We start from the raw sequence: 14,845 nt of genomic DNA, 5'->3' as shown, positions 1-14,845 counted from the left end.
GGTTGATTCCACGAGTCATGATTTTTTGGTTTTTTTGTAAAATATTTAAGTTTTGGAAATTTTCAATTTTTAGGAAAAAAAATGTTTTTTCCCCAAAAAATTTACTTTCTCTCTCTACATTTTTTTTAGAAAGAGAAGCTCCCAAGATTTCCTCCCACGTGCCCACGGGCGTCGGGCGCGTACGCCCAACATCGTTGGACGACGCCCAACATTTGTTGGGCGTACGTCAAACGTCCGCCGAATGAGTGCCTGACGCGTCGAGCGCTGTGTCTGGCGTTCGCGGGACGATGCTCACCTGCCAGGGGCGACGCTCGTCACCCGCTGACCGATGTCCGACCTCCGGGGCCTTCTCGTGATTTTTATTTTTCAAACTAATGGAATCAACCGCTTCAGCCGTTTATTGTAGGTTTTCGTCACAGGTCCTCCGACTCGGTGTCTACAACGATCTTGGATCGCGAACTCCTTAACACTCGGTAACTGGTCCGTGACCACCTTCTCGTACTCGACTATCGGTCCTTGACTATATGCTTGCACTCAACCACGTACCAACCCTTGATCGCCCTCTGTGATACCACTTGTTGAAAAAAGTGGAAGACTTAAATGATAATAAATTATTTAATTGGAATTAATTTGAAATTTGTACATAATGGAGTAATACAAATTTCAAATATCTTATAACACTTGCATGCACTCAATTATTTGATGAACTTATATTTCTATCTTGGCTCACCCTCATTTATCTATTTATTTTCTCCATCTCATTTATACTTACATTATGTCGGTCATCAAACTCTACATACAACATTATTTGTTGACAATTGAACCACAAATTCATACTATTTTTTAGATGCTGGGGACGGAAAGCAGTCTTCAGACATCCTAATTAATTTTGGAGTTCTGATGTGAGAAATTCATACTATAAAAATCTAGATATCTAGATATTGTAATAGACTTATCTAGAAATTGATGGACTTAGAAAGTCGGTGCTGACTTTTCAATAATATATATAGAGGTCCCTAATTAAGTTTGCTGAATGTGATCTCAACTCCATCAACTGGTATTGGATGTGGGAGATAAGTAATATCTGCATCTGGATTGACTAGCTCCCACCTGAAATTATGACTAAATTATTAACTACAATCTCTATAGATCAAGAAAATAAAACGAAAGAAACTGAAAATGGTTATAAATTACTTGTATCCAACAGATAAGTGATGCAGCAAGAGTGCAACTTGTAAACGAGCAAGCATATTTCCAGCACAAATTCTAACTCCTCCACCAAAAACCTGGTATGTCCCTGGCTTTGCTGGTTTCTGTATATTAATCCACTCCATCAATATTTATGAATATTTTTATTAATTTTCAACGAAATCCAAATTAAACAACTTACGTCCCATCTATCAGGGTTAAAGCAAAGAGGATCATCAAAGTTTTCAGGATCTGTATGTAGGTATCGACTCCACAGAATTACTTTCCAACCCTTTGGTATTCTACACCCTGCATGCATTAATCACATTCATATGGTTTAATTAGGATTTCATCAAATTAAATTGTTAGATTAAACTTTATAATTAATTACCTTTATAATCCACATCTTTGGTTACCAATCTGAACATAAATTGAGCAATATTAGCCATTCTTATTGTTTCTTCCACCACCTAATACAATATTAATTCAAATTAAGACATGTACATAATTGGGTTCTAGACTTTTCACCAATATATGATGCTTAAAAATAACCTTGTTTGTGTACTTGAGTTGAGAAACATCTTCAGTAGTAATGAAATCCTCTTTCTTATTTTTGAAAAGAGCCATATTCTCCTCCTATAGTCAGAATTAGAGTAGAGATAAGTGTCACAAGCTAAGGTAATTAAAATAGAATTAAGATAGGATTATTGAAAATGTTACCCTTAGTTTTTTGAGAACGTTAGGATACTTGGCAAGATAATAGATAGCCCAGGTTGAGGCAAGGGCAGTAGATTCATAGCCAGCAATTATAAAGTTTATAATGTTATGTAGCACTTCCTTCTCACTTAATCCATTGCCTTGTTCATCTCTAATTTGCATTAGTCCATTCATTACATCATTTTCAACCTTTTCTCCATTCCTTATCCTGGTTTTCCTTTTCTCTATCTCCCTCATGAATATCACTTCAACCTTTCTTCTACACTGTTAAATCACCATATTGATTCAATGTCAATGAACTAAATTAACTATATATGAGAAGATACAAAATAATAATGACCTGACCTGAGTAGCATAGTAACAAGCACTTCCAGGAAATTTGGATGGTTGAGCTCTCATGCCCTTTATTATCCCGTCGAACAACTTATCCATCTCATCTATTAACGCTCCTGGTTCTAAACTGGCGAAAAATTTCCCAATGTTCTCCAAGGTCAACTGTAAATTTAATATTCATCCATATGATATGATTAATCAGTTTAGTTTAGGTTATAATCAAAATATAATAAAGCATACTGACTGACCCTTTTGATTTGAATTCGTGCATTGAAATTGGGAGATTGTGCCCAAGAATGAAGCGTAGCAAGCAGGCGAGGCTGAACATGAAGAGCAATTCTTGTAAGAGCATCAGGACGATTGATAGAATCAGAAACAAAGTTTCTGAGTCTGGTGTGTGACTTTCCATGAACTGCTACTAGTGACTCGCTGCCCAGTAGATCTATGTTGGGCCATTGTAAAACGAAGGATTCAGGTGTTTGCAGTATAAATTTAATTACCGCCGGGGAACAAGCAATCAGTGATGGAGATCCAAATAGGTAACTTCTGTATAATCCTACTCCATCTCCATACTTGAGTCTCTTAGAATTGATGAAATCGTCGGGACGACGAACAAGTTTGAAGTAGTAAAGAAAGGAAAGCATCTCTCCGAGATAAGGAAAGCCCATGTGGCCAGGTGGTAACTTTGCACCATTTTTGTCACAGGAATTGAGTCCAACATACCAAAACTCGTTCCACCACCATAACACCAAACCCAGTATTGGCAATCCTCCCAATATACAAGAATACCATATCATCATCTCCATCTAGATTGATTGATTTATTTCCTCTTCAGATATTGACTTAATTAATCGGCTATTTAACCCCTAATTCTGATTAATTAATTAATAGATATAGCAATTTGCATTAGAAAAGACAAAAGATTCCTTCAGCACAGACAAAACAGGGTGTATAAAAATATATTAAATATAGATAATTCAATCCAATTTCAACTAAGGCTTAAACTAAAAATTTCAAGTTCCAACATTAATATTGATATATTAATACGAACAAAAATTTAATTGAAAGAGGCTGAATATATATATTGTTTTTAAGGCCAAAGTATCTTACTTAGGTTTTGTTTTCTCTTTAATTATTTCATTAAATTATTTATAAGCTCGAATTGTTTTGTTCTTCAAGGATATGCTGTTTTTCTTTTCTTTAATTCCATTGCGTATTAAGTTCATTGGAACTTTCAATTTTTTATATATATGAACGATTAGAAAATGAGATTGACACAACTAAATTATGACAAAATAGGAGATGGACAGAATATTCTCGAGATGGAGTAGAGAATATTGTGAACCCTACTTTTTGTCTTCTAATTAGAAGCATCAGAATGAAAAACGATACTTGAATTATGCATATAATCAACTTGTGTATACTAAAAATGTTTTGCAGCCTTAGTATGTATTGTTTTTTTTAAAGAAATAATGCTTCATTAACTAAGCAGAGAATTCAACATCATCAATGACTAATGTGTTGGGAATAACGCACAAAATTATTACATAGAAAAATATTGACGAGCAAAATAATTAATAACTATGACACCGATAATTTTAATGTGGTTAGCCCTTACAGACTACGTCCAAGAACAAACTCGAGAGTAAATTCTTCCACTATAAAATAGCAAGGGTACAAATAGGGTGTTCTCTAGAAACGTTCTAGAGTTACAATGAGATAAAAACCAAAATAGTAACACTCAGGTGTTTCTCGAAAATACCCAAAATAATTATCTCACTATTTTGTCTCAATCCAAAAATAATCAGACTACCCTCAAATCACTCCAACTCTCAATAACTTGCTCTCCCTCCAGCAAATAAACTTTGCTCTCACAAGCTTCCGTTTATATGTTGGAACCATCAATACATGGTCTTATATAGGGGAGAATTACAAAACTAGCACCTTTTAAGGTGTTAGTTTTCTTTTCTAACTCCTTTTGAAAAACTAACCAAAACTAACATATTTCATTAAATAAATTTCAAGTTTGCCCTCATCACTAACACTCCGTTCTCTAACATTTCGATCTTCCATCTGTCTAACCTAACACCCCGCTATCTCTCTCTCTCTCTAACTTACCGGCGATTCATTGCGCGAATCTGTATATTTCATCCGGCGAATCTCTCTAACTTCGAGTGGACATGGCGAGAACATGAAGCTCAGACAACGAATCGAATTCAGAAGGAAGGAAGAAAAAGAGGGTAAATAACTCGACTTTACATTTGCGATTCTCGGTTGTATTGTATTTACATTTGCTGGGTTCTTGTATTGTATGTACATTTGTTGGGTTTGAGAAGGAATCTTTCATTTCGTTTACTTCTTCTTGTGTTAGGGTTTATCTGGGTTTATCTGGTGCTAGGAAATCTTTCGGTTTGATCGAAATGTGTCGATATATATGTTCTATCGACAACCTAATTGTCGATAATACATAGATAACGACAGCCTAATTGTCGATGGCACATAGATTTCCACACCCTAATTGCCGATAGCACATAGATATCGACAACTTAATTATCGATATCACATAGATATCGATGACCTAATTGTCGATATCTCTCTTATTTTAGCCTATGTTAGCTCATTTTAGCTCAACATTTTCATTAGCTTAATTGTATGTTAGCTGATGATATATCTACAATAAATTTCAACATGATCGTGGACACAAGAGGAAGAGAGATGAGCATGTCTCTTCTTCCAAGAAAGCCAAGGAGGGTTCTGAATATAAATACAAAAAAGCATTTGGAACGGAAAGCGTCATCATAACTAGGTGCAACTTAGAAGCAGCAAAACATATAATGGGCAGTTTAACACCAAACCAAGGAAAGCTATTTAGGCAAAGTTGCTTCGGGCAGTATTTGAGATGACCAATACACTATTTGCAGGAGTCCTCTGTCATACCCTTTTAATAAGGGAGATCAGATGTGAAGACCTCAAACCTAGGGAGCTTTGCTTCAAAGTTAGAGGTGTTGAGTTGAGATTTGGGGATTGGGAGTTTGGACTCCTAAGTGGGTTACGGTTTGGAGATCTGGAAGCATTTAGGGAAAGGTTTAGTGCGGTAAATAAGCTGGATAGGTTTAGGAAGAAGTTTTTTTCACACTACCCTACACCAACCTTTAGAGACATGGATACAATTATGAAGCAAACTTTTTGGAAGAATGAATCTGATCAGGATGCAGTTTCATTTGCCATGTTGTACTTTGTCATTGGCTGTGTGTTGGATAACACTGCCACGAAACAAGCTCTTCCTTGGGTTTTGGAACTTGCTGAATTTCCAATATTGTTTAACGAGTTCCCGTGGGGTGTTGTGGCCTGGGATGTGACCTACATGTCTCTTGTTAATGGGATGATTGGTGGAAAAGGCCGAATTGATCAGTTACGTGCTTATAGGTATGGTTTGAGGAATAACCGTGTCTTATTCAACCTATATGATTTTGCACACGTATTTCAGGTATGATGTGTGTATATTCTATATACTATAAATGTTAGTAATAGGCATAAATAATGAATTGGAACTTTGTTGCAGGCTTGGTTGTTTGAAGTATGGGATGCCACCCACGAATGGTTCATGAAGTCAGGCAATAGCATCCCACGATGGCTACGATGGAAAAAGACCGGTACCCCTACATTAGCTAAAGTTAAAGCCATTTTTGACGTAAGTTGACTGAACATTATACCGATATCGACAATATTATGCCGATATCGACAATAATTTTGTAGATATTGTGCCGATATCGACAATATTATGCTATACATTTGATTGACTTATTTATTTGTACATGTGTATTTTTAGTCGGGTGAAGAACCAAATGCCACGAAACTTGCAGATGAAGATAGGGAGAAAGAAAGCTCCTCGTATGAACATCTAGTAGACCATGTGGATGGTCGGCCGTGTAATTATGACCATTTGTTTACCGGTTTGGAAAATGGGAAAGAGGAGGAAAAGGAGGAAGGCATGGAAGAGGAGGGAGAGGAGGAATTGGGTAGATATGAAGGAGGAGGGGATGATGCAGAGGATGCCAGTGAATCTGAGACTGATAATGAAGAAGGCAAAGATGAGGACACTAACACTGAAAATGATGAAAATGCCTTCATTGTCTCTCCTAGAGTACCTGTCCAGAAGAAGAAACAATCTGATTTGGAACGACTAATGAGGAGGTTGTTTGCTGAGCATGAGAAGAAAATAAATGAAAAGTTTGCTGAGCAAGAGAGGAAAATAAATGAACAGTTTGGTGAGCAAGAGAAGATAATAAATGAACAGTTTGGTGAGTAAGAGGAGAAAATAAATGAACAGTTTGCTGCCTTTGTAAAAAGATTATCCGTTGTAGAACGTGATGTGCAGCAACTGAAGGCACAACGGGATGTGGAACATGGGATGTATGAAGGGGTGGTGGATATGGAGGAGAGTGAGAGGGAGAGTGAGAAGAAAAAGATGGATGAGGAGGAGAGGGAGAAGAAAGATGAGGAGGAGAAGGAGAAGAAATAGGATAAGGAGAATGAGAGGGAGGAGAGGGAGAAGAAAGAAGAGGAGGAGAGGGAGAAACAACAGAAGGAGAACGAGCAAAGTTGATACAGATTGAAAGCGATAAATGGAGGTTTTAATCGTAAACCAACAAAGATCTTCTTCTCTAGCTAGACTAGAAGGAGTGAATCCCGATAACAAATGTATAAACCTTAATCTCAAAGAGAAATGATAGTTGATTGATGAAGTTGCCCTATCCTTACAAAATGAGGGTTTAAATACAACCTCCAAAAGGTAAATAGAAGGACAGGGGCTATCCCTATTAGGGTTACAATATGGTTAACAATAAAAGGGTAGAATAGGTAATGCGCCTAGACAACAGGTACAAAGGTGCAGGTACGGAGCGTCAGAGGTTGTTGGTGAATTCCTTCGGTAGGAAGTAATCTTGAGATCCGCCCAATGTAGTTGTTGGTACGCCTCATGGCGTACGCCTAGATCCGCCCCGTTCGCGTGTCCAGGGGATCCGCCCTCTTAGATACAACCTCTGTGGATACGCCGAGATGAGATTCGCCAAGGCGCGTGTTATTATTGAGCCCAGTTAGGATGTCCGCATCATTCTCTCCTTCTTTAAAAGAATTCAGCACTGGCTTGTCGGTGTTGTTCTCCAAAGGGCCATCTGACTTCCACGGGCTAAGGTCACGAACATTGAACACCGGTGAGACTTTACCAAGCCAATTTGGCAAAGCTATGTGATAGGCATTGGCATTGACCTTCTTGGTGATCTTATATGGCCCGTACTTTCTCGGTCCAAGCTTGCTGCTTGTGGCGTTGGCGAGTCTCTCTTTTCCCAAGTGTACCATAACCTCATCTCCCACTTCGAACTGTAGGTCCCTGCGGTGCTCATCCTCCTTAGACTTTAGTTTCTGGCTTCTCTCCTCAAGAGTCTCCTTCACCTCTTGGTGCATCTGGACATAGTCTTTGGCTAGCTGGTTTGCAGTCACGTTTCCTTTGGGAAAATGGGCTATATCAAGGACGTGATTCGGGGTCTTAGTGTATACCACCTCAAAGGGTGACTTCCCAGTTCCCGAGTGTACAGATCCATTGTAGGCGAACTCAGCTTGTGCTAAAACCATATCGCACATCCTGGGCTTATCCTTACATTTGCTGCGCAGTAAGTTTCCCAGAGTCCGATTGACCACTTCTGTCTGTCCGTCTGTCTGAGGGTGGGCGGTGGTACTAAACTTTAGAGAAGTTTCAAAAAGAGCCCACAAGGTCCGCCAGAAGTGACTCAGGAACTTTGTGTCACGGTCTGAGACAATGCTCTTTGGTACACCATATAATCTGACAACCTCTTTGAAGAATAGCTTGGCAGTCGCTGAGGCGTCGTTAGTCTTACGGCATGGTATGAAGTGTGCCATTTTCGAAAACCGGTCAACAACCACAAAGATGGAATCCATGCCTCTCTGACTTCTGGGTAACCCTAGGACAAAATCCATGGACAGATCCTCCCATATGGTTTCTGGTACAGGCAAGGGCAGCTGTAAGCCAGCATTTGTAGCGTGTCCCTTGGCGGTCTGGCAGATATAACATCGTTCTACCAGGTACGCCACATCTCTTCTTATTTTGGGCCAGAAATAACGGGAACTCACTGGTGCATATGTCTTATCTCGCCCAAAATGCCCCCCCAGGGATCCGCCATGTAGATCTCGGACCACCTTCTCGCGGATAGAAGTGCAGGGTAAACAAAGTTGGTTGCCCCTCATTAGATACTCATCCATTAAGTGATACGCCCCATCCCCAGGTTGGCGCTGGCACTTCTCCCAGATACTTCCAAAGTCAGGATCCGCCAGGTACTCTCCTCTGATGTGTTCGAAACAATCGGTCTCCAGGTTGACTGTTTTTATTAGTGCAATCCTCCGACTCAAAGCGTCCGCCACTATGTTCTGTTTTCCCGCCTTATGGATAAGCTTATAGGGGAACTTATCTATGAAGGCGGACCACCGGGCGTGCATGGCGCTTCGAAGTTGCTTCTGACTTCCCAGGTATTTGAGAGCTTGATGGTCAGTGTAGAGGATGAACTCTTTTCCCACCAAGTAATGTTCCCATACTTTCAATGCCCTCACTACAGCATAAAACTCTTGATCATACGTTGCCCACCTTTGCCGTGCCTCACAGAGCTTCTCACTGAAGTAGGCAATGGGCCTCTTTTCTTGCATCAAGACACCACCAATCCCAATTCCACTGGCATCACACTCAACTTCAAACAATTTGTCAAAATCGGGATACGCCAGCACTGGCGCTGTACTCAGCTTTTCCTTGATCAAGGCGAAGCTCTCTTCTTGGGCGTCCCCCCACTCGAACCCCTTTCCTTTCTTCAAACATTCTGTCAACGGGGCCACTATGGAACTGAAGTTCTTAATGAATCGGTGATAGAACGTTGCTAGCCCATGAAAACTCCTGATATCCCCCACGTTCCTCGGGGTAGGCCATTCTCGGATGGCTCTTACCTTCTCCCCATCAACTTGGATTCCATTCCCACTGACCACGAATCCAAGGAAAACTAAGCTCTCCATGACAAAGTCACACTTCTTGGTGTTGGCGTATAGTTGGTGTTTCCTTAACAGGTCAAACACGGTCTGCAAGTGCTCTTCATGTTCCGCCAAGGTCTGGCTATGGATCAAAATGTCGTCGAAATACACAACTACGAACTTCCCAATTACTGGGCGAAGCACCTGATTCATCAGTCTCATAAAAGTACTAGGGGCGTTGGTCATCCCAAAGGGCATAACTAACCATTCATACAATCCATCTCTTGTCTTGAAGGCAGTCTTCCACTCATCCCCAGATCGGATTCGTATCTGATGATACCCACTCCTAAGGTCAATTTTGGAGAAGACTCGAGATCCGCCAAGTTGGTCCAACATGTCCTCCAACCTTGGAATCAGGAACTTATACTTGATGGTGATCTTGTTAATAGCCCTACTGTTAACACACATCCGCCAAGACCCATCCTTCTTCGGTGTAAGTAAAGCTGGAACAGCGCAAGGACTCATACTCTCCCTAACGTATCCCATCTCGATGAGTTCCTCCACTTTTTGTCTCATGACATCATTCTCCTTTGGGCTCATTCGATAATGTGGGAGGCTTGGTAAACTAGCCCCGGGCACAAGATCGATATGATGTTGGATGTCCCTCAAAGGTGGTAACCCACTCGGCAGTTCGTCGGGGAACAGATCTTGATACTCGCCAAGTAGGCGGGTCACTTCACTCGGCATTTCCCTTTCGTCCCTTTGGGCGGATTCGTGATTCGCCTTAACCATTACCACGTATACCATTTGGCTCTCTTCACATTCGCTGACAAACGATTTGTGTGTAGGACAGACTACCAAGGTAGACTTCTCGTCGGCCTTTGGCTCTCTCACCATTGGTGTAAGGACAAACTTCACCCCATTCTTCACAAATCTGTAAGTGTTCTCTGTTCCGGCGTGGGTGGCGTTGTTATCAAACTGCCAGGGTCGGCCCAACAATAGGTGGCATGCGTCCATATCGACCACATCACAACAGACTTCATCATGATAGTCACCAATCTCAATCGGTACCTTGCATCTCTGGGTCACCCTCAACTCGCCCACGTTCTTGATCCATCCCACCCTGTAGGGATCAGGGTGCGCCTCTACCAACAACCCGAACTTCTGAACGGCGCTGCTACTCACAATGTTCTCTTGGCTCCCACTATCTATTATCACATTACATCGCCCGCCCTTCACAAGACAGCGGGTTCTGAATAGTCGGTGCCTTTGATCGCCCTCTATCCGGCTGGAGACTAACAAACGCCGTACCACATGAATGGCGTACCTCTCTTCACCCGCCACCTCATCATCTTCTCCCAAGGGTTCACAAAATACTTCATCCTCGTCGTCATAGTCATCTTCGTACCTCTCCACCATGTTGGCGCTCTTCCTTCTAGGACACTCATTGGATCTATGTCCTGGCTCATTGCACCGAAAACATTTGAAAGGTGTTGGCCTTGCATACGGATTGTTGCTCTTGGGTGGTATAGGTGCTTCTTTGTATGGTCTAGTATCTCCAACGGATCCCTTTCCCACACTGTTAACCTTGGCCCCACTGGCACTCGCCACCTGCTTGCCTTTGTCGTAAGACTTCACGTTATCTCTTCCTCCAGGCATATACTCAGTAGTGGCGGATCTCCTGGATCTCCCGGTCAGTTGGGACTCAGCCTTGAGGGCTAAATTCCTAGCATCTTGTACTCTAACCACCATCTGTGTGCCAATACGATCCTGGATATTGTATCTCAACCCTTCTAGATACCTAGAGGTCTTTTGGCTTTCAGTTTCAGACAGGTTGGCTCTCGCCGAAAGCCTTAAGAACTCAGAAGTATACTCATGGACACTTCGGGTCCCTTGAGAGCAGCCTCTGTAGGAGCTGTAGATATACTGTTCGTAGTCCGGCGGTAAGAACCGCTCCCTCAGCATCGCCTTCATCCGTAGCCAAGATCTAATCGGATCTCTGCCCCCTCTTCTTCTTTCTTCCCTCATCTGTTCCCACCAAACTGATGCGCCACCCTTCAGGCGATACGCCACCAGCCTTACTTTCCTCTCATCAGGAATCCCAGCATACTCAAAGAAACGTTCAACTTCCGATAACCAATCTAAGAATCCCTCTATATCCAGCTCGCCACCAAAAGATGGTAAATCTATTTTTAGTTTAAAGGCGTCATCTCTATCAAAGTTTCCTAGGTCTGGTTCTGCCCTAGCCATACCCACACGCCTGTTATCAATCGGACCAACATCCCTCATATTTCTAAAGGCACCATTATTCCCAAGATCCTCAAAATCATCACTATCGCTATCAGCGTTATGCACAAGGACAAAGTTGGGTCTTCTTACCTCAGGATCCCTAGGACCCATTTGTGGAAGTTGGACATTTGTCAATGGCAGTCGAGGTGGCGTGGATTGCCTTTGGGGTCGTGGTTCAAGGACTCCTTCCCTCATCTGGTCGGACTCCCCGGCGGCTGGCCTGACCACTGCACGGATCTCCAATCTGAGGTTTTCTAGGGAAGCGGTTAGCTCCTGGAATCGTGGGTCGTTTTGTTTCTGCCGCTCAAAGCTGGCCTGGATTTGTTCCGCGAGGTGCTCTCTCAGCTCCTCATATCTCCGGTCACTGGTTTCCATGGAATCTTGCGGTTGTCGGGGTTGAACCATTGCCAAAAGAAGTTTCGGGTCAGGAAACGATTGGCTCTGATACCAACTGATACAGATTGAAAGCGATAAATGGAGGTTTTAATCGTAAACCAACAAAGATCTTCTTCTCTAGCTAGACTAGAAGGAGTGAATCCCGATAACAAAGGTATAAACCTTAATCTCAAAGAGAAATGATAGTTGATTGATGAAGTTGCCCTACCCTTACAAAATGAGGGTTTAAATACAACCTCCAAAAGGTAAATAGAAGGACAGGGGCTATCCCTATTAGGGTTACAATATGGTTAACAATAAAAGGGTAGAATAGGTAATGCGCCTAGACAACAGGTACAGAGGTGCAGGTATGGAGCGTCAGAGGTTGTTGGTGAATTCCTTCGGCAGGAAGTAATCTTGAGATCCGCCCAGTGTAGTTGTTGGTACGCCTCATGGCGTACGCCTAGATCCGCCCCGCTCGCGTGTCCAGGGGATCCGCCCTCTTAGATACAACCTCTGTGGATACGCCGAGATGAGATCCGCCAAGGCGCGTGTTATTATTGAGCCCAGTTAGGATGTCCGCATCAAAAGTGAGAAGGAGATGGAAATGGAGAGGGAGAGGGAGATGAAGCAGAAGGAGATGGAAATAGAGAGGGAGAGGAAGCAGAAGGAGATTGAGAGGCAAACTGGGCCTACACCTACTGTTATTGAGATTGATGTAAGTTTGTTTTTAACTTTTAACTTGGTGCTGTGACGATATCGACAACATAGAATATCGATATAATATGTGTTTCTACTTAGTTTGCTGTTTTAACAGGATGAGAGCCATGACAGCCATGATGCTGATATAGATCATGGACAGCTTACTATTCTGTTTAACCAGGTCATCCAATCATCTTTACATACGCGTCAAAACATGAAATACATAAAATCTCAATCCCAAAGTATCCTTACAAAATATACTAGAGCACATTATTTTCTAGCTGAGGTCTTAGAGCAGCTTGCAGAACTTGAGATTGTAGGTGGAAGCCGTGAAGGAACCCGTAACATACTAGTACAATTAGCTCGATTATGACCAGTATTCTCGCACCTGGTGCATCTTGTTGGAGTTACCTCCTCGCCCCTCGATGGTATTCGGTTTTGACTTCTCGAATGACCCACTCTTGGTGCAGCCTTTTTAGGAGGAAGCACCTTCATAGGAGTCTCACAAACTTTCCATTCAGACTGGTGGCCTAATGGATGTATGGACTCAATGTATGACAATCGTACAGTCTCATTTTTGTAGTAACGATGTACCCACGCATATGCATTCTCTAATCGATGCATTGATGCAATCTTACATACGTGTCTGCATGGAAACTGTGACAATTGCCATTTCCTACACGTGCATGTTCCCGCCCATAAATTCACAATTCCACCCTTTCCTCGATCGCCGATTTCAAAATTTTGAGCATCGATGGGCTTATATGAACAACGAACTGATTTATTGACATGTTTATGCATCTTTGTGTTATAAAAATCAGACAAATATGTCTCCCGTTCTCCTGTAAAAACATTTTTCATATCTTAGCCGTATATAACAACTCTTAGTACCTTATAATAGAAATAAGTGCCAATATCAAACCTGCTTTTGTGCGTCTCTCATGAAACCATGCTTGGAGGATTGTCCTTATATACTCAACCAACAATGTGATCGGTAAACGTCTACCGTCTCCCATTCTAGCGTTGAATGATTCTGATATGTTTGTCGTCATAATGTTATACCGACGTGTGCAAAAGTACACACGTGTCCATTTCTCTCTTCGAGCTTCCTCTAGGTAGTCCGCTGCCCCCAGGCATAATGTACGAAGTCTGGTGAATCTTTCCTCAAAATCAGAGGTCCGATAGGCTTTTGCAACTCGCCAATACTCTATGTCTAACTTTTTGCCGCCCCCGAATTTAGCCTTCACATTCTATTTTAAATGCTGAGCACAACTTCCATGTACCGTATTTGGATACACCAAATTAACTGCATAATCAATGCTCTTATTCCCGTCTGATATTATGGCTAGATCTTCAACATCACCAATACATTCCTTCAACCTGGTGAAGAAATAAGTCCATGATTCATTACATTCATTCGGACCAATTCCGAATGCAAGTGGATAAATTTGATTATTACCATCCTTGCCAACTACAACATAAAGTACTCCGCCATATTTAACTTTTAAGTGTGTTCCATCTACACATATAACAGGGCGAATGTGTGCATGAAAACCCTGGATTGAAGCACCCATAGCCATGAAGAAGAATTTAAAATGATCTTCATCGTTAGTTTCAATATGTGTCACCGTACCTGGATTAACAAATTTCAATGTCTCACAATAGTCAGGTAACAACATATACGATTCTTCAGGTGAACCACTAGTGCTATCTACCGCCTGACATCTTGCTCTCCAAGCTTGCATATAGGATAGGTTGATTGAAAAATCTTTTTCAATCTCCCAAATGATGTGACTTGGGCGGTACACTCGATTCCCCATATCTAACTTATCTCTAAGTATTATACCTGCGACTCGTTTCCCCATTTGCCTATGATGCGGCAATAGTTGTCCACCCTTGTCGCAGGTGTGACTGTCCAAAATATCAATTCTTCGTAGCATGAACATATCCGAACCTAGTATGACTCCACCTCTAGCCCACCACTTGCATGTGTCAAAATGTTTGCATCGAACCTCAAACAACGACTTAGTTCATCTGTGCACCTTCCATTCGAACATATTATCAATTGCATATCTCCCAAGTGCATCTTGCAGTTCTCGTTTGCTTTTGAAAATATTGTGCGCCTTCAAACCACCATCCTCTGAAGATTCTGTAATATTCATCATAATAGCCGTTTCCTCTAGTACTTATGGAACATACCGAAATGGATCCGTTC

At 41.7% G+C, this 14,845-nt stretch overlaps 1 protein-coding gene across 1 annotated transcript; it reads right to left on the bottom strand.

The window, feature by feature from the left end:
* Positions 1–1,016: 1,016 nt before the first annotated feature.
* Positions 1,017–3,044, bottom strand: LOC136218063 (ent-kaurenoic acid oxidase-like). Its single transcript, XM_066004806.1, has 8 exons — positions 2,487–3,044; positions 2,251–2,400; positions 1,909–2,169; positions 1,741–1,824; positions 1,580–1,658; positions 1,391–1,497; positions 1,195–1,313; positions 1,017–1,110 (listed from the first exon to the last, which is right to left on the bottom strand). Exons 1-8 carry the CDS (start codon positions 3,042–3,044, stop codon positions 1,017–1,019), a joined length of 1,452 nt encoding a protein of 483 aa, XP_065860878.1.
* Positions 3,045–14,845: the final 11,801 nt, after the last annotated feature.

The sequence above is a fragment of the Euphorbia lathyris genome, chromosome 1, assembly GCF_963576675.1.
Source record: "Euphorbia lathyris chromosome 1, ddEupLath1.1, whole genome shotgun sequence".
Classification (NCBI taxonomy): Eukaryota; Viridiplantae; Streptophyta; class Magnoliopsida; order Malpighiales; family Euphorbiaceae; genus Euphorbia; species Euphorbia lathyris.
The sequence above is the reverse complement of the archived record's forward strand: the minus strand, read 5'-3'. Positions and strand labels throughout refer to the sequence as shown.